The sequence below is a fragment of the Piliocolobus tephrosceles genome, chromosome 11 (genome assembly GCF_002776525.5).
Source record: "Piliocolobus tephrosceles isolate RC106 chromosome 11, ASM277652v3, whole genome shotgun sequence".
NCBI lineage: Eukaryota > Metazoa > Chordata > Mammalia > Primates > Cercopithecidae > Piliocolobus > Piliocolobus tephrosceles.
The window spans coordinates 70563888-70583881 of NC_045444.1; the positions used below are offsets into that span (position 1 = coordinate 70563888).

At 36.4% G+C, this 19994-nt stretch overlaps 1 protein-coding gene across 1 annotated transcript in view; it reads left to right on the top strand.

Annotated features, from left to right (window-relative positions):
- The first annotated feature begins 979 nt into the window (after positions 1–979).
- The window catches only part of ZNF804A (zinc finger protein 804A), a 348171-nt gene continuing 329156 nt past the window's right edge, over positions 980–19994 (top strand). Inside the window, exon 1 of the mRNA XM_023212463.1 lies at positions 980–1633. Within this exon, the coding sequence (XP_023068231.1) occupies positions 1523–1633 (111 nt within the window). The 5' untranslated portion in view covers positions 980–1522. The remainder of the gene's footprint in view (positions 1634–19994) is intronic.

Consider the following 19994-nt stretch of genomic DNA (forward strand, 5'->3'; position numbering starts at 1 on the left):
ACCTGATGGGATGCTCTCACTCCACCACCTCAGAGGGGCTAAACTTACACAAAGAGAGAATCAACTGGGTGGGAGGCAGGGTGGGAGGGCACAGCCGGGCTGATGGCTGCCTTGGACCCTTGAAAACCAACCAGAAAGTCTGTCTCCAGGGAACGCAGTAGACCCGGTTCCCTACTTTCCGTGACGAACCCATTAGTTCGTGTGCAGGAGATTTTTCCATTCAGGTCGCTTCTAGGGCGAACGCTTTTGTTCGCTACCACTCTGTAGTGCGAGAGGAACTAGAGAGACATGCAAAGCAAGCTCGAGGCAGCAGCGTCTTTGCCGCAAAGCATCCCTTTCCCCTCAGCTTTAGCAATTTAGGAAGAACTGAGAGGTTCTCAGGGGAGGTGGGGTGAGGGGAATGCCAGGAGGAGGGACACATAAATCAGGAGTCCCTGCTTTTACCCTCTACCCACTTGCAGTCGCAACGCCACAACTACCCTCCCCCGAAACTATCATCAACACAAGCACCTACGGTATCTACAAATGTGTGGGAGCAGGGGTGGGTGGGGGGCACATTTTCTTTCCTCGCCTTTCCCTAAGACTGAACAGGGTACCAGCCTCCACACAAAAAAACACATTAAATAACAAAATCAAATAAACCAAACCCAGTGAATAGCAATTATCTTGAGAAAGAAGCCGCTGCTGGCACCGGCCTGGATTCGCCGCAGTCGGAAGCGGGTGGCTTTCGGTATTGAATTATTAATTTATTTATCCCCCTCGCCCCCACCCTCACGCCGACTGCCAGGCAAGAAATCGCGGCCTCTTCGCTTCCTCTCCGCCCCCACCTTCCAGGAGTCTCCCTCTTGGCGGTGGCCGTCGCGTCCCCGGCCCTCTGCGGCAGTGGCGCCGCGCGGGGCGCTCCCACTCGCGCTCGGGCTGGCGCGGCCGCGGGTCCCGGCGGCGGGGTGGGCGGGGGAGGCAGCGGGTGACAGATGTACTCCTCTGACAGCTCTCAGTATCAGCCCAGTGGCTCCCTGCCATTGGCTCAGTGCAATGGACCGGCAACGCCGCTCACTATAATAACACTCATGCCTGCCAGCAGCAGCAACTCCGAGTGCAGGCGCCGAGCGCGGGGGATGCTGCCGCCGCCGCCACTCCTGCTGCCGCTCAGGCGGCTCCCGCAGCCCCGCTCCGCCCGGCCGCCGCGCGGGCACTGACTCCCGCCCGGCTCCGTTTCGCCGGCCCGGCCCCCTCCTGGCCTGGAATCCTCCCGCGGGGCTCGTCGTCCCGACGCGAATTAGAAGAGAAACACAGAGGAGCGAGAGACTGAGGGAGAGTGCGGCGAGCATGCGGAGGCGGGGGAGCCTCGGCGCGCACCACAGAGGGGTGCAGTGAGCCGGTCTCCAGAGGACGTGCCGGGGGCTGCTGCGTGCCCTCGTGGCGGGTCCCCAGCCCACCCTCGCCAGCCCCGGCGCGCTGCGGCTGTGGGCGCGGGGTGCGTGGAAGCGGCGGCTGCGGCGGAGGAGGCGGTGGCTGCCCCATGGAGTGTTACTACATTGTCATCAGCTCCACGCATCTCAGCAACGGACACTTTCGCAACATCAAGGGAGTTTTCCGGGGCCCTCTCAGCAAGAACGGGAACAAAACTCTGGTAATCGCTTCTGTTTTCCTCTCTCTCTCTCATTTTTAAGAGGGCATTTGGAAGATTGAGTTTTTGGAGGTGTTGAGATTCAATTTGGTTTATCATTTACTCATTTATTTATCTGGTGGGCGTGGGGTGAGAATTGTGTGTAGAAGAAGGAAGGGGTCTTAGGGAAGCTGTGATCCATGGCTTTCGTTGACACTTCCACAATGCTCTGCACTCTCTCACCTTACTCCATTACGCTGAAGATTACCACAGTCTCTCCTTATTTGAAGCAAATGTGTCAACAGGACCTGTTTTAAAGGAAAAGAAAAGAACTCTAACCCCAAGTTATCCCATAACCTCTTTTGTTTGGCTTAGGAGCCTGAAGGTGAATGAGGATGTGGCTGTCTCTAATGGAGGCGGGGAACCATGTGGCTGGTCACAAGGAGGAAGTGGCGGGATTGAGTGATGGTCTGAGAAAGAGTTTGTATTCCAGCTCTTTTCTGAAGGACTGATAGCAAACTTCTCTAGTGAGAAGTTGTCAGTGCTAAGCTTAAGAGAGTGACTGCAGAACCTTATGCTGTCCACTTTCAGCTATTCTCTGTAAAGTGGTGGTGGATATGTGTGAAGCACTATCACTATGTCACCATTAGAGCCCCTAGGGAAAATGCGAGGCAAATAGAACCCATGCAGTTGCTGGAAGGTTCTCACTGGATCACAGAGCTTCGTTTTCAGGATCCTAGTCGGAAGAGCACTCCTGATTGGTGGGAGAAGATGTGCTGAGCATTGAGATAGTGCAGGATGATAGCTCCTACTTCTCATCCAAATCCCCCTTTAGCTATAAAACCTCCCTGTAGAACTGACTTTCATGTATTGGTATGTTTGGAGAAGTATACACCTCCATAAAGTAAAAAAGGAAGTAGAATAAAGGCTCATTAGGCTTAGTACTTCAAAGAGTAAAGATAAAGTGAGGCGGCAATATATAAATGTATGATTCACTGAAGTCTGTGTTTATTAGCAAGCAGGCTCCCTTCTCCTTTCTTACACATTGGTAACTTAGCCTGAATGAGGAGAGTAGAAGTTTAAGGACAGACTCAAATAGTCCAAAAGTAAACATAGTATTCTTGATCGAATTTTCTTTTTGTATTTTAAAATATGTTTCTTTATGAATACAGAAAATATACTGTGATGTGCTTTCCAAGAATGAAAAGTTCTCATCTAAAGTTTTATGTAAATTCTTGATGCATTTAATTTCATTCTTTCTACCTTGAATCTCTTGGCTACTTGCTTTCAGTCTACTTAAGACTCTCAAAAGCAGGACTAGTTTGTTGCCTTTATTGTTGTTGTGGATGTGGTTGTTGGTTGTCGTTGACCAAAGAAAGTGAAAATACTCTTCTGCAGTCTTCTTTAGTAGAGTACCACAAAGAGCAGTAGCCAAAGGCTAAAGGAATTGTTGAAACTGTTCTGGCCCCACTTAGAGAAGTCAATTATGTAGGAACGTAAAATTTTGGGGAAAAAACTTCCAGTTTGAAGAAAGTACACACTGTGTTTTCAATTAAATTTCACTTACGGTAAAAGGCAAACTTAATGCACAAGTTTTCATTTCCATACTTACAACAATGGTGTAGGTGATAAAGCTCACAGTGGGGTTTATAGAAAAAAAAGTTATTTGCCATAACTCAACTTGTTACAATTCTATAGGTCTTGATTCGCAAGGTAATCTTAGGTTCTAACAACGGTTGAATTTGCTTATGCTGATGTGTTTGTTGTGTGTTTGGAGTTGGTTCATTCTTTATGACTTATATTTACAAAAGGTAGGTTAAAGTCTAGATTTGCCTTTGTAACCTTGTGAGTAAATTGGGTTCTAAAAAACAGCTATCTAAATGAGATGAATAAACCTAAATATAGACAAACATCAGAAAGAACAAAGATAAAAAGGCTTTGAAATAACTCCATAATTATCTTAGTTATCATGAAAGAGACTTTAGGCACTTCTGAGCTAGTCTTTCCAGATGATTTTTAAAACTGCCCAAGTTTGTATTTCCTGTGTGAGATTTGCACTGACTGAAAAGAAGTAAATTTTCATATATGATGTGAATATATTTGAAATTACTTCTTTACAATATAATACATTAATTGATTATGTGTACTTTCTAGAGGTCTTCTCATGAGTGTAATTATGGAAAATGATGAGATTTATGTTTGTCTTTAAGTATAACAGAAAAGATTCTAGATCTATTCATAAATGAATGATTTTAATTTTAAAAAGAACTGTCTATACTTACCCCAAAATGATTCTTTATAGCACAGAGGATGCTGTGAGCACTTACATATATGCTAAAACATACTGTCACTTAAAAATAGGGAACTGGATCTGAAACTTCTAAGAATTAGCAACTTCAATGAGAAATACAAACATCATCTTAAAAGGTATATATGCCACATTTATAAATTTTCAAGTAAGAATTTATGCTTATCATGGTTCTACAGCTTTATTTTTTATTTTTTAAATTGACAGATAGACTTATTTGTGTTTATTGTGTACAGTGATTTTAATCCCAGTTTTATGGAGTAATAATTATGATATCTTTCCTACTTCATTTTATATTTTATTTTAATACATTTGAATTTTGCCATTAGAAATCATCACATTTTTGTATTTTGAATTGTGTGCCAAGTTCTAAGGATTTTGATAGTATGGCAAATGTTTATTTCTTACTTCGGGAAAGTGTAACCTTAAACATAAAATTACTCAGCGAAAAGGTACTTTGATTTCTCCAAGACCTTTTAGTTACTTTCTATCAATAGAACTTAATGGCTATCTGAGAAATTTTTAAATTCAAATTTAAAAAATAATTTTATAATCTCCGAAAAATCACAGGATTAATTTAAGATAGCCTGTAACTGTTAATACAGTCTTCTTTTATGAGTCAGATGTTACTTACAAAACAACCAGGGTACTTCATATTTTATTACTATGATTAATTGCTTTAATCCTAAATCCAGAATGTAATCCTGCCATTCATATTGAGAAGATAGTCAAAATATATAGTCCCTTCTCTAGGTCATATCATATCATGCAAACATAGAATTTTGGAAAATAACAACGTTCTTGAAGACTAAGCCTCTTGTTAATGTTGACCCTATTTATGAGCTTTTAAATATATTCCTTTTGCCAATTATAATGAAAAATATATGATTTTTCTTTTTACAATGTCTTACAAGTAAAAAGAAAAGTCAATCTGTTTATCATGATTTCTGTTAAAAACTGTAACATATCTGTGATATAGCTTTAATTTCATGGAACAAGAAGTAAGTGAATATTTCATAGTTCTCAAGAATATTTCTGGATAAGTTATAGAGCTTAACAGAAATGAATAAAGTTTATCTTCCATCTAATCTCATTCTTTTTATTTAGATTTTCCCAATTAACCATTGTGTAAGCAATTGCTTACTGAATAAAGACATTTAGGTACATCTTTTTTTGCAATTGATTTACAAAGTTTATTTGTCTTAATTATATAGTTAAATAAATACAGAATATTTCTGTATATTACATATTTAACATGGAATTTAAATATTCCTTTAATCACTTTAATATGTAATTTGGGATTTGTCTTGGGAAACTTGGAAATCATTACTAATTTGTTCATTACATTCTGTTAGTTGGTCAGCATTTTAGTATCTTACAATAACTTTATGTCTATTTCACTGACTATAGACTTCAAAAGAATCAGTGATGGTTTTGAGGTCATACAGTGAGTCAATATTATCAAGCAGATTTCCTGACTCCAGACATATTTCCTTTGTAATTTATATGCCAAATTATGGAATCTCTAGGGATCATTATGATAATATGACTAGGAGATGGTATTGTGTTATCTGTTTGGTTGAAGGCACTTTATTTTTCCAATTATCTCCAGATATGGATAAATAGTGCCAGAGTCATAGAATAATTTGTTTAAATTTGTTTTACTACTCATCCTCCATATGCAAATATCACTCATTTCTGTCGGGCCTAAAGGCCTTCTTTCTATTGGCTGCCCTGCATTTCTAATATATGAAATACTACATTCGACAAGAAAAGAAGTGTTAATTTACTAATCGGTTCACAAAATATTTGTTATTTAGTTCATTCAAATTTATTGAGGTGCCTCAATTACAAAGCACTGTTCTAGGCACCATAGGCTTTGTATTATGCACTAAATAATACATGCTAAGAAGCATTTTGGGCTGCTCTTGTTCATTTTGAATCTGTTGAAAAAATATTCACATCTTTTGTCATGTTTGTAGGTTTCTTGTCACTCAGGACATTGTGATGTGTAGGTTTCTTGTCACTCAGGACATTGTGATGTGTGTTAATTTTGAAAAATCTGAAAAAATTCTGTTATTTCCCTTGTATATGTAGGAACTCACTAAAATTAGGCAGGCTTTTGAAACACTATTTGGCCTTTTGTTTTAGTTTTCATTATTGAATATAACTTACTTTTCATGTAATTCCCTTGAACATTTTCTAAATCTCTTGAAAAATGTAATTTAAAAGACTTCTCATCGAAACCCATTTAGGTGACACTTTAAGAGTATGCATGTAAGACTGAAGAGATCAACTGGTGAATAGGTGCTGTTGGAAAAGTTATTATTTTTTAGGTTAATGTCCTCAAGAGAGCTCAGGTGTGAGTGTGGATTAGGGTGAGATCTTAATATATCTTCAGACTTTCCCACTTTATAAACTTCTTCACACAAAGAGTCCAATTATATATTCTTCCAAATTTCATTTAAACACTTATGTATTCAGTATTAAAGACCATCTTTTGTCTCAATTTTCTGAACTTAAGGTGTCATATATTCTTGCTCTGTTGGTTTTGAATTCTAGTGAAACTTTTACTACATATCCTTTTTCAGAACACATTATTCTAGTAAGGAAAATAACTGATATTTGAATTATTGTTATAACGCAAACATGCAAGTACTATTTTAAGGCAAATGTCAAATAATATTCATGATTACCACACACTTTTGTTAATTCATTAAATATTGAGTTATTTCAGATAACTGAAATTTGAATAGCGATGTAATGTCTTGACTTCTCACTTCTGCACCAATCGTTTCAGGTTATCGATGACTACAATTACATTTTTAATGAAAATACAGATCAGTGAGAATTTCAGGGATGACCTAGTCCAGAGGTTTAATGGAGTTATATTCAGGGCCAAATTCAGGCTGCCAAATTAGTTTGTTCAGTATGCACAGTGTTTTAAAATACTTGGATTGAAATGCAGTTGGAAGAAGATGCTTCTCCATTTTCCAGTGTCTACACTACATTCTGTTGCTATGTAGGCTATTCACTTACTTACATTACTTTCCTGACCATTGAAGACACTTCAGTTTTCCATTCCTTGCTTAGTTCAAGGACCAAAGTTTACCTATGTGAAGATAGAAGTATTTCTGTCGTTATATTTTCTTCTGTAGTAACTGTTTGGCATATATTGGTTGAAGTGAATTAACAGTATTCTCCAGGTCAAATATCTAGGATCTCTATCATAATAAGAAATATACAAGGATTTCAGAGTGATCAATTTTTGCATTTTAAAATTGCAAACTTTTACTTAGGCTATTGGTATTTTTGGTATTTTGCTGTTGTTTTTGACCTCAAAACATTAATTTAGAATTTAATTTTATTCTTTAATATATACTTAAGTAAACATGTTACATTTATATACCATATTTGGGAAGTGGTTTATTAAAAGTATTATACATAGTGTAAATCATATGTAAATAATTGTGCTAATGATACAGCATTGAAATAATTTCCTATCGTGCCCATTTAACTGAGATAGTACTGTTGAAGGGACTTGCTGTTAGGAGTTTGAGTAATCCTTTCGAAAAAAGATAGCAGTTATAATCTATGGTGTACTGCAAGAAAAATTTATGAAGAAATTACTTATATCTGTTTATCACATTTTTATATTGCTAACCACAATAATAAATATAATTGTGTTAGTTTCTCTTTCTGAAAATTTTAACCTAAACCATTTGATCTGTTTTATCTCATTCTAAATTATCTACTGTATCTGAAAAAATGTTACAATACATAGTAGGCCCTTCATATCCGTGGATTCTCATTCATGGATTCAACCACTGTGGATACTTTGAGTATCTCAAATACTCAAAAAAGACAAAAGCACACTGTATTTGTATTTAACATGTACAAACATTTTTTTTCTTGCCATTATTCCCTAAATAATACAATATAACAACAGTTTACATAGCATTTACATTTTACTGGGCATTAGAAATAATCTAATTTCCAGATAATTTAAAGAATAAGGGATGATGTGCATAGACTATATGTAAATACTATACCATTTATGTAAGGGACTTGAGAATCTGTGGATTTTGATATATATCCTAGGAGGATCTTAGAACCACTTCCCCATGGATATGCAGAGATAACTGTATACTGTATTATGATAGTGTCTTCAAGTAGCCATGATTCATTAATTTTACAAATGTATTACAGTACACTTCCTATTACAGTATAAGATTAAGAGGAGTAATAAATAATTAAAATTCAGTGGTGGTTGTCAAAGTAAACAAAGTCCATTACCTGAGGTATTACTCTGAATTCTTTCATAATGGTTTGGCACCACTGGAAGAAAGTTACATACTTTTCTACATGTAAGTACATTTAATATACTGACTGTTTATGATGTCAATACTGTGTTCAAATTATAAGAAAACATTTTTTCTTAAACAGTATTCGAAAAATTATGTGTATTAAACATGATGGCTAGTTTTATGTGTCACCTAGAATAGTAGCGTATTGGTCCATTCTCACACTGCTATAAAGATAGTACCTGAGACCAGGTAATTTATAAAGGAAAGAGGTTTCATTGACTCACATTTCCACATGGCTGAGGAGGCCTCAGAAAACTTACAATCGTGGTGGATGGTGAGGGAGAAGCAAGGACCTTCTTCCCTTGGTGGCAGGAGAGAGAAGTGCAAGCAGGGGAAATGCCAAACGCTTATAAAATTATCAGTTCTAGTGAGAGCTCACTTATTATCATGAGAACAGCACAGGGGAAACTGCCCCTATGATCCAGTCGCTTCCCTCCCTCAATACCTGGGGATTACAATTCAAGATGAGATTTGGGTGGGGACACAGAGCCAAGTCATATCACATAGCCAGTTATTTAATCCAATTCTAATGTAGGTATTGCTGTGAAGGTATTTTGTAGATACACTTAATGTCTACAACCAGTTGACACTTTAAGTAAAGGAGATTACTCTTGATGATGTGGTTTGGCCTGATAACCAGTTGAAAAATCTAAGAGCAAAAACTGAGGTTTTCTGGAGAAGAAATTCTACCTGAAAACTTCCATAGCAACTCCTACCTGAGTTTTCAGCCTGCAGCCACTGCCTTCACATTTAAGATTTACCAGCTCCTACAATCACTGAGTCAGTTTGTTAAAATAAATCATATGTGCATCTACACACACACACACACACACACACACACACACACACACACATGTCATATTGTTTTTATGTGGCTGGAGAACCTTAACCCTTAATTGACACAGTGAAAATCAGTTTATAATGTTTCTTTTATAATGAGCTAACTAAATGTTTGAAATGTAAATCCCATTTGGATTTAACTTTTTTTTTTTTTTTTTTTTTTTTTTTGAGACGGAACCTCACTCAATTGCCCGGGCTGGAGTGCAGTGGCCGGATCTCAGCTCACTGCAAGCTCTGCCTCCCGGGTTTATGCCATTCTCCTGCCTCAGCCTCCCGAGTAGCTACAGGCGCCTGCCACCTCACCCAGCTAGTTTTTTGTATTTTTTAGTAGAGACGGGGTTTCACCATGTTAGCCAGGATGGTCTCGATCTCCTGACCTCGTGATCCGCCCGTCTCGGCCTCCCAAAGTGCTGGGATTACAGGCTTGAGCCACCGCGCCCGGCCTCATTTGGATTTAATAGGAAGTAGATGCATTAATGTTGATAATTATATAGGTTTAAAATTGATAGACCTGATTGTGGAAGTTTTCTGCTATTTTATGTAAAGGTTTACAATAACTTTATCTGAAGTATTTGCCTGGATTACAATTTCTCTCTCCTAATCAATACACCTCAAGCATCTAAAACAACTTCTATGTAAAATGGAGTTATTCTTATCTGTTCAACCCCAAGAGCTTACCACAAATGTTTATTGTACTTGAAGAAAGTCAATCTCTTTCTAAATTAGATAAAATATTGTATTAGTCTATTCTCATGCTGCTATAAGGACATAACTGAGACTAGGTAATTATAAAGGAAAAAGATTTAATTGTCTCACAGTTCTGCATGTCTTTGGAGGCCTCAGGAAACTTACAATCACAGCAGGAGGGGAAGCAAGCACACCCTTCTTCACATATTGGTGGGAAGGAGAAGTGCCGAGCAAAGGGAGAGAAAAGCCACTTATAAAACCATCAGATCTCATGAGAAATCACTATCGTGAGAACAGCATGAGGGTAACTGCCCCTATGATTCAGTTTCCTCCCACCAGGTCCCCTCCTGCTCCACCCCCATGACATGTGGTGATTATGGGAACTACAATTCAAGATGAGATTTGGGTAGGGATATAGCCAAACAATATCAAATATCTTTTAAAGTTAATTTCAAAAGTTTATACTTTGTTAGCCTGAATTTAAGCAAATGAGCTTTAAATTGAGGTTATGTAAAATGAAGGACGTTCATTTTACAAAACAAAAATTTCTTCATGAAATGTACAAAATATGTACAGAGTTATATCAATGTCCACCAGCCAGAGATACCAGGACACAACGCTAGTTGAATCACGTTAGGAACATTGGTATTTGTTGAAACAAGGTTAACTGCACACCGTGGAGAACCTTGACGCATCTCTTGAAGAGAGTATAAGGGGTAGTTCTTTAGGATGTGGGATTGTGCGAGGTGTATTTTCTGGAGAATTTACTAAAACATTTTAAAATTCTGGATTGGATACTGTGATAAATAAAAGACAATTCTATATTCGGTATCTTAGGACTTTGTATCTAGGAACAAAGAGAAACCAAGTGGGGTGGGCTGTAATTGGTGGAAAAGAAACATTCCTCATAATGACTGGCAGAGGGAGATGCTGGGTAACAAAAATAGTGTTTTTGGTAATGTTTCTGCTCAAATGTGATTGTGGAGTGGACTTGTTATTGTTAAGCTTCATCACAGTCATAGAGTGACCTTGTTTGATATTAATGTATCATGAAACTCTTTATATTTGACAAGAGAATACTATGCCTCACTCTTAGATCCAGACAAGCTCCTACCCATCAGTTCTTGAGAGCCGCTTTTTCCTTTCTTAGATATGACCATGAGATAGATGGTTGCAAAAGGGAGGGAAGGAGGACAAGCTGATAAGAGAGATTATTTCAGGGACATGAGATCCAAAGCTGAGAACTTTTAGGAATGAGGTAGGTGTCAAGATGGAGCAAAGAGGGCTTGTGCCACTCATTACCACACTAGTATAAGGAATTTGGAGATAAAACATCCACCTCTGGAGACAGATACAGGGCAAATAGTGTTTTCGGGAGAAACAGGCTTCACTTAAAACCAAAAAAAAAAAAAAAAAAAGAAATTTAACTTCAGTGAAAAGTTTGAATCTACAGAATTTTTTTGATAACAGACACTTATGAATTCAAGTAAAACATAGTCCAAGAGTTTTAGAATATGTAGAAATATAGACATTTGTGTCAGAAAAGAGGATGTAACCTAGCCATATGGAGAATAAAGTTCAGGTAATGAGGAAGAATTTGGGAGTTCTTGAACAATGTCACTGGAGACACAGAGTAGGATAAAATTGGTTCTGACAATCATACTATTGGTAGTAGCAGCAGTGGAGTGGTGGAGGGAAACAGGTAGGACTGTATGGGCAGCACTAAGAATTTTGGGACTCACCATTGACTACTGCTGTGACTCTGAATTATGCATGACCCTTTCTCTGAGCTTCAGAGTTCTCTCCTGACTCCTACGGAAGTGTTCTGACAGAGGGGCGTGGTTACTCCTAGTGCACAGACTTTCTCCCAGATTTGACCACAAGGAGTTAAGATTATTAACAACAATTCAAAAATTAACTCTCTGCCTTTGATTGGGCTTCCATAACAAATTAATATAGACTAGGTGGCTTAAACAACAAATACTTATTTCTCATAATTCTGGAGTCTGGGAAGTCCTAGATCAAGTTCCTAGCAGATTCCATGTCTGGCGAGGACCTACTTCCTGGTTTGCATGTGGCTGTCTTCTCATAGCATTCTCACATGATGGAGGACAGAGAGGGAAATTAGTTTTTGTGTCTCCTCTTATGAGGGAAGTAATCACACACGCGAAGGTTCCACCCTTATGACCCAATGATCTCCCAAAGGCTTCATCTTCTGATACCATCACATTGGGAGTTAGAATTTTAGCATATGCATTTTGGGGGATACAAAAGTCCCATTCATAGCACCCATCCATATTGTCTTGTTTGTGCCCCTCAGACAGGAAACACCAAAAAATGAAAAGTAGAGGATTATGGTTTGAATATGTCCCCCAGAAGCTCATGTTTTGAAAAAACTTCGTCCCCACTGCAGCAGTGTTGATAGATGGGACATTTGGGAGATGACTGGGTCATAAGGGCTCTGCCCTCATGAATGAAGTAATTCGTTCATAGGTTGATAGACTAATGGTCTGTCTGGGAGGGGGGGTGTTTATTATTTTAAAAAAATGGATCTGTTATAAAAATCAATTTGGCTGTTGCTCGTAAGTCCACTTGCAATGTGATGCCCTGTGCTGCCTCTGGACTCTGCAGAGAGTCCCCATCAGTAAGAAGCTTGTCTCCAGATGCAGTCCAAACCTTTACCTTTGATGTTCCAACCTTGACAACTGTAAAAAACAACTTTTTAAATGTATTGTCCAGTCTCAAGTATTCTTTTATAGCAACAGAAAACAGACTAAGACATCAGAGTGAGTAAGTTTTGTTGCAAAGACTTTAGAAAAAGCCTGAAACTCTGGGAGTTGCCAAAGAGTTTCAGATTGGTTATGGAAAGCAGGATATTTGAAGTCAGTAAGTTAATAGGAAGGAAGTGAGACTAGTTGCAGAAAAGGAATGGGTTTAATGAGAAGTGTGCAGTGATTTTTTTTTTACAAATGGTCAAGAACAAAAAGATGGAATTATATGTAGATTCTGTCTTTGTTTAGTAAAAATGTCTCAAGTGGCATAATCTAGTGACCCCCCAAGAAAGCATCAATGGAAACTCTGTAAAATTACATTTGTGTTACCTCCTTCAAAAGGTTATATTAGCAAAATACCACTCCTTGGTGAAGATACTCAATGTCTGTATATTTATACTTGAGAAGAAAATGACTGCTTTTACTCCAGAATTGTGTTCTTGCACCCAGTTTAGCCAGATAGTCTACTACAACCAGTCACTTGTGTTATGACCTGGGTAAAGTTCACCTCTCTCCCTGTCAGTTATGTTATCTTTAGATAAAGGATATGATAATAAAATTAACTATGTATGGATTTACGTAATTTGGACACTATTACTATTGAACCATGTCCACATTTCCTTATTTTCTCAATGTCTTAGTCTGTTTGAGCTGTTATAAGAAAATACCACTGATTGACTGGCTTACATACAACAGAAATGTATTTCTCACAGTTCTAGAGGCTGGGAATTCCAAGATTAAGGTACCAATTTTGTGTCTGGTGAGAGCTTACTTCATCATAGTCAGACTTCTTCCTATATTGGGGAAATGGGCAAAGGAATTCTCTAGGCCTCTTTTAAAGGGCACTAATCTGTTATGAGGGTGGGGTTCTCATGACCTAATTACCTTCCAAAGTCCTCATCTCTGATACCATCACATTGGGGCTTAGAATTTCAACATATACTTTTTTGGGGTGTGGCGGCAAACATTTAGAACATTGCTCTTAGCTTACCTGTGGCATTTCTTAGATATTAACGCATATCCCAAGAATGCATAAAATCTTAAATATGTGCTGAGCCCTAAATATTTTAGATTATGAAGACATGAAAATCATAAGGAAACCCTCAGATATCTGTCATTGCCGTGACTCATAAAGTTCATGGAACAGTGGGAAACTTGTTTTTTTGGGAAGCTTAGAAATTCTTTTAATTCTCTTCAATAATAATTTTAATAGCTATGATTCCCTTGCAATGTCTTCTAAGATTACTGAAGTTCTGATGCTACAAAATTAATATTTACACTAGGGGGCGACATAACATTTCCTCTTCTTTTCGAAAAGACGGGCATAGTAATCAACCATAGATTAATAACATTGTCAAATATACTTATCACAATTTTATTAGGAAAGAGTCACTTTAAATTTTATTAGCCAGAAAGTCAATACAAGAAGGCAACATGGGGGTGATGTGTTTGCTGTGTACTTTATTTGTATACTTCACCTAGTGATTATTTTTGGCCATTATCTATTTCAGTCACGTGTGATACATGGAGAAGATATTACTGACATAGAGTTGATGACCAATTATATCTTTCTTAGATGTCACTCTTGACTGTAAAAGTATCAGTCTTCCTGTTGAAACGGATGTTTTTAGGGTTTTTTTTAGTTTCTTAAACCTTTTATGATTCTTAATAGCTAATTTGCTTTAATGTCATAGCTAATTAATCATTAAATTTGATTGAAATGTTCATGGAGTACATTATTAACCAAAATAAAGGTCGACTGTGATGATAGTTACTTGCTGAAAGAATATCTAAAATATGAAATAATATGTGAACCTTTGAAAACTATTTCTTATTTTCATGATTGCCATAAATGATATCATATAAATAGAAAAAAAAGTTGAAAAATACCTGAGATCCAAATTTTCAAACTTTATTAAAATTTAATGGAATTTTCTTCATAACAATTGGTATTATATTTCTAGGAAAAGAGTACAGATTGTATAAAATTATACAAACTTTTCTGTTTGTATTACCAATCACTGGGAAATTATTGGTTCAACATGAAAGATGTAATTTTTTTTTTTTTTTTTTGAGACGGAGTCTTGCTCTTGTCGCCCAGGCTGGTATGCAGTGGTGTGATCTTGGCTCACTGCAACCTCTGCCTCCCGGGTTCGAGCAGTTCTCCTGCCTCAGCTAAGTAGCTGAGATTACAGACTCCCACCACCAAGCCCAGCTAAGTTTTGTATTTTTAGTAGAGACAGGGTTTCTCCATGTTGGTCAGGCTGGTCTTGAACTCCTGACCTCAGGTGATCTGCCCACCTCAGCCTCCCAAAGGATGTAATTTTTGTGGATGAGGACTGAAAGGAGTTGAGTTTATGATACATACTGCTACTCAAAAACACACAAAGCTATTTCACAGGTAGACTGATAGTAATAGAATTTCAGATGGAGTTTATTACTTATTGCTGTGCTGAAGCGCCACATTGAAGACAATCTATTTCCATATTACTCCACAGTAAAGGGTTAAGTAAATAATAATAAGTCAAAACAAATGGATCTTCGTGCAGCAGCTAGCATTATATAAGCTCAATTTGATTAAATAAGAAACTTTTGGAGACTGAGGGTATTGTTGTTTCCTTATAATGTTAAATTGCCTTACTTAAAATACTATACTGCAATTTAACTCACATATGATATTGTATGAACAATTATTTGCCTTTCAGGCATCAAACATTCCAATTATTTTGACTCATTAGCAAGGTGCTGATATAATTCTATGAAGTATACAAACTGTGTAGAGAATGAGACATTCTCCTCTTTTCTCTTAGAACCCTTCATAAAATAAGTCTCTAAATGTTTCTTACTTAATCGATCACCATGGAATACTATGCAGCCCTAAAAAAGGATGAGTTCATGTCCTTTGCAGGGATATGGATGAAACTGGAAACCATCTAATGTAGTTGATGGGTTGATGGGTGCAGCAAACCACCATGTCACATGTATACCTATGTAACACAACTGCACATTCTCCACATGTATCCCGGAACTTAAATTATAATAATAAGAAAAGAATAATTGGGTGATGGTACATCCAGGTTTGCCAAAGACAGTCCCAGTTTATGCTGTTGCCCTGGCATTATTAATAATGGCACTGCCTTTAACTCTCACAATTAACTTGAATGATAACTTATGTGGTCGCCTTGCTAAAAAAACAAAACAAACAAACAAACAAAAATTACCACAGTAACAGAAACCTGCTTGAAGTGATGCCTCTTTATCTATTCTGGCTTGAATTCTGCATTCTTTGAGGATATGTAGACTCATGACAAAATCCTATCTACAGATGATGTATTTCATATTATTTTTAACCTTTTTCTAACAATCTCAAGCCCAATAATAGGCAGTGATATAAGGAATGTAGTAACTTTCTCCCCACTTTCTGGCAAGTTAAGTTTAGCCACCTGATACAAGAAGGGACATTCAGAGGTAGGAAGGTACAAAGACACAGGGTCCACTGGAGATCACTGGAAGCATCTGCAGCAGAGTTAAGAGAAGAGAGTCCCAGCGAGTGTTCAGTCACCACACACTAACATCATCAGTGAAAAGTTCCTGGGCCTGAAGAGCCAGCTGTGTTTTTCCTAGCTGACTATGTTAAGTGACAGAACTTGGCTCAAGCATTGACAGTTTTGGTTCCTCAATAAGCCTGATTCAACAGGGTCACCTTTGAATCTGTCCTCCACCTTTCCAATAAACCTATTTTATGCATCATTCAAAGAGTTAATTTTTTTTTTTTCTGAGAAACATGACTAGATTTGGGAAAAATACAGAATTTTATTTTATTTTATTTCAATATTTTCTGGGTTTTCCAGAGTTTTCATGTGTTCCACACCTTCCTTTGCTTCCCACCATTCCCTTCTATTTGGAACTAGAGAGACCTGAGTTTGAATTCTAGCTGTGTAACCTGAGCCAGTTATTTAACCTCTTTTTTGTTTCTGTTTCTTTGTCTGTAAATAGCAAAAACTACAATTAATTTTAGTCCCTGCTGTACACCAAATGTGATCTTGAACATATTATACATATTATATGTAATTACTACTGAATTGCTCTAAGATGCAGATGTGTGAATGGCATTGTTGTAAAGATTAAACAATATAAGGGAAGTGTCATTTTCAGTGTCTGGCATATAATAAAAGCTATTATTTTTACAATTCTTGCCATCTTATAGAAGAGTTATCGTTCTTCCCTTCCAAAGCTAATAAATGGACGTGCGCTTTTCAGACAGAGCATAAGAGCTGCCAAATAAATAGGGAATAGGTGCTTTAGGGAGTCCAGGGAAATATAGGTCAGGGAATTGTTCATAAAATTTAGTGCCTATATATAGCCTATAAGTAGATTCCCTAGTTTATTCCATGCAGGAAAATAAAGTTCTATGGGGCACAGATTCCAAAAATAATTGGTCATAAATATCACCTGAAAGTTTAGAAAATGTAACATCTTGGACCTCATTTCATAGGTACTAAATCTTAATATCTGTGGGTACGGTGCAGGAATCTAGCTTTCCTAAGTGCCCCCAGATGACTCTTGCTGTTATAGGATAAAATACATGTGGTTTGGCTTCAATGAACTTGTTCCTGAAGAAGGTTTGGATGTCACACATTCATATTTAGTATGAGAGATGAGGCCCTTCCCTCATCATTTTCTTAGGTTCTCTTTTCTCCACTCCTTACCCTCTCATGACCTACAATAAATATTTTACAAAATTAGCTATACATTTGTTTCATTATAAAAAACAAGGAAGATACATTTTAAAAACTTGAAAAAATTGTAGTTATAATATAGTTAAAGGACATAACTTTAAAATTTAATAGAATCTAACACCTACAGAATGGGTGGAAATGTAAGACTGTACTTTGTAAGCAGAATAAATCTAGTTCCAGGTTAAGCCTCACGAGAAAATTTAGTTAACTTGGCCAATTTCCTTTTCAACAATGCTTTAATGTCTTAGTTTATGCAGAAATTAGGGTAAAATAATGCATTCATAGTATTCAGTAATTTTCAGTGTATGCTGTTTTTTAAAACCACTATGTTGAATAACAAAGCAAATGATTGAGACAATAAATTTGTTTAAACATCATGTAATTTGAAAAATAAAAAGACATAAAAGTAAATAGCCTTATGAACAGCAGAATAAATCCATGGTGTTTTTACAGAAAGTATATCTAAGATTTAAAAATGGAGAGCCTGAATGTATAAATAAAATAACTTATACCAATTATTTTATTTTAAAATGTGGTATAGGTACTCTTAAGTCATTTTTGGATACATGGAACTTTCATCATTGTTTAGAATTTTTACTTATATTGTGAATATGATGTCTTAGGAATCAATTCTACTTTAATAATTGTGTGGTTAAGTCGATTATTTGATATAGTTTTATAAATATTCTAAATGCCTTTTATTAATATTCTCTAAATCATATTTTCAAATCATTAAAACAAATCAACAAACTTTAAATTAATTTCTCACATATTAAGCACTTATTCTTTGATAGGTCCATTGATAAAAATTTACATAAAATATGTCAAACATTGCAGGAACTATTTAATTTGATATTATTATAATTGCCATTTTACAAATGAGAAAACTTAGTGTTTAGAGGTTACCTCTTATCCAATGTCATCTATTTTGTCTTTAATTTATACATGTGTTGTGGACACTACAGAATGGACAATATATTTGTTTATATTTATTCCATTGTGTTTAGTTTATCTTACAAGTAATGAATAATATGCATTCTTATATCCTAGAAAATATGGCTATGCCCAGTTATTGAGATTAGAATTTGGAAATACATTTATAAATCATTCAATATTGCCTCCAAATATCATGGTTTAATTTGCAAAATAATTTGCTCTTTCATTTGTTTTTCTATTTTTGGTATAAACATCTGGATACTTAATTAAAATTGGCATTATTGCCTATTTATTAACTTACCAAAAAAGTTTTTAAGAAAGACATTTTCTGGTTTGTTTTTCTCCTTATTACAGGTAATTGAGCAGAAGCCAATCAATTAGATGATATAAGCACGAAGTAGCATGTTTCATGTACATTATATATTGCACCAAGATAGGAAAAAAGATTATTTAGTAACAGATATGATTTTAGTAAAATTCAGGTGTTAAAATATTTTTCTAGTACAGTTAGGTCTCCATATCCACAAGTTTCACAGGGCCTACCATAGAATGTTAGCATCCTCGGATTTTGGTATCGCTGGGATTCCCGGAACCAAACCCCCTGTAAACCTAGGGATGATTGTATCAATTCATGTTGCAGTTTTCCCTCAGCTTTTAAAAATTCCTAGTTCTGAAACCTTCTGAAACCTGAAAACTTTATTAAGATTAATAAAGGTTCTCACATTAAATAAAGAATTATTTGCAAGCTGTTTATACCTGGAAGTGCACCACCATTTTCTGGAATATATTATTGGTTCTTCCATTTAAAGGAATAAGATAAGCAAAGCTGCCCATTTCCTAATCACTGGGCTTTGCAGTACACATTTATAGAGATTGGCTTTCAGCTAAGACAGTTCATAATGTGTAGGTTATGCTTCCATCTTTTTCAGAAACTATTTTCAGGGAAAGTATAAGAAGATAAAAAGATTGGGGGCCTTTTAATATATTTTTTGGTAAGATGCTGATGTATCTAAACTATTTTCTACTAATTGCTGGCTTTGCTGTAGGCAATGGGAGCAGGGAGGAGAAAAACACCTTGTGAAGTGGGAATAAAAAGTAATCAGGAAGGAGCCTTTGAGCAGACATTTGGTGTGATTTGTAAAGAGGTTTCTTATTCTTTCTGTCTTCATTAATTTGTTCCAACACCAAATTTATGGATAAGGATATATAGTGATAAACATTATATAGATTTATTCATGTATATATGCATATATAATCTGATCAAAATAACAACTGTAATGTAGTTAGAAGCTTTTATTTAAAAATAGAACACATACATATTGTATAGTCTAGAGTGCTTCAAGTTATATGAATAGAATTGCATCATTTTAAGGATCTTTATGTTGAGAAAATATTGTAGTAACTTTGGAAGTGGAGAAGAAAGGAAGTCAACATTATTAATGGCAATAAAGGAAGCTAGAAACAATTACTGTATGGCTAAGAATAAAATTAACGATAAATATCCTTCAAATGGAAGTTCGCAAGTTAATATCATGCCTCTATATCACATTTCTTCTAAGTTAGTATTTTTATGTAAATATGTTTATATATATATATATAACAAATAGTGTGACAAAGATTCCTACAAATAAGAGTTAAAATATATTGCTTAATTTTCTGCTTAAAAAATTGCTAGTTCTGCAAATCGGTTCATAAAAGGAAGAAGTGTCTAAGCACTAATTTTCACCAAGAGGAAGA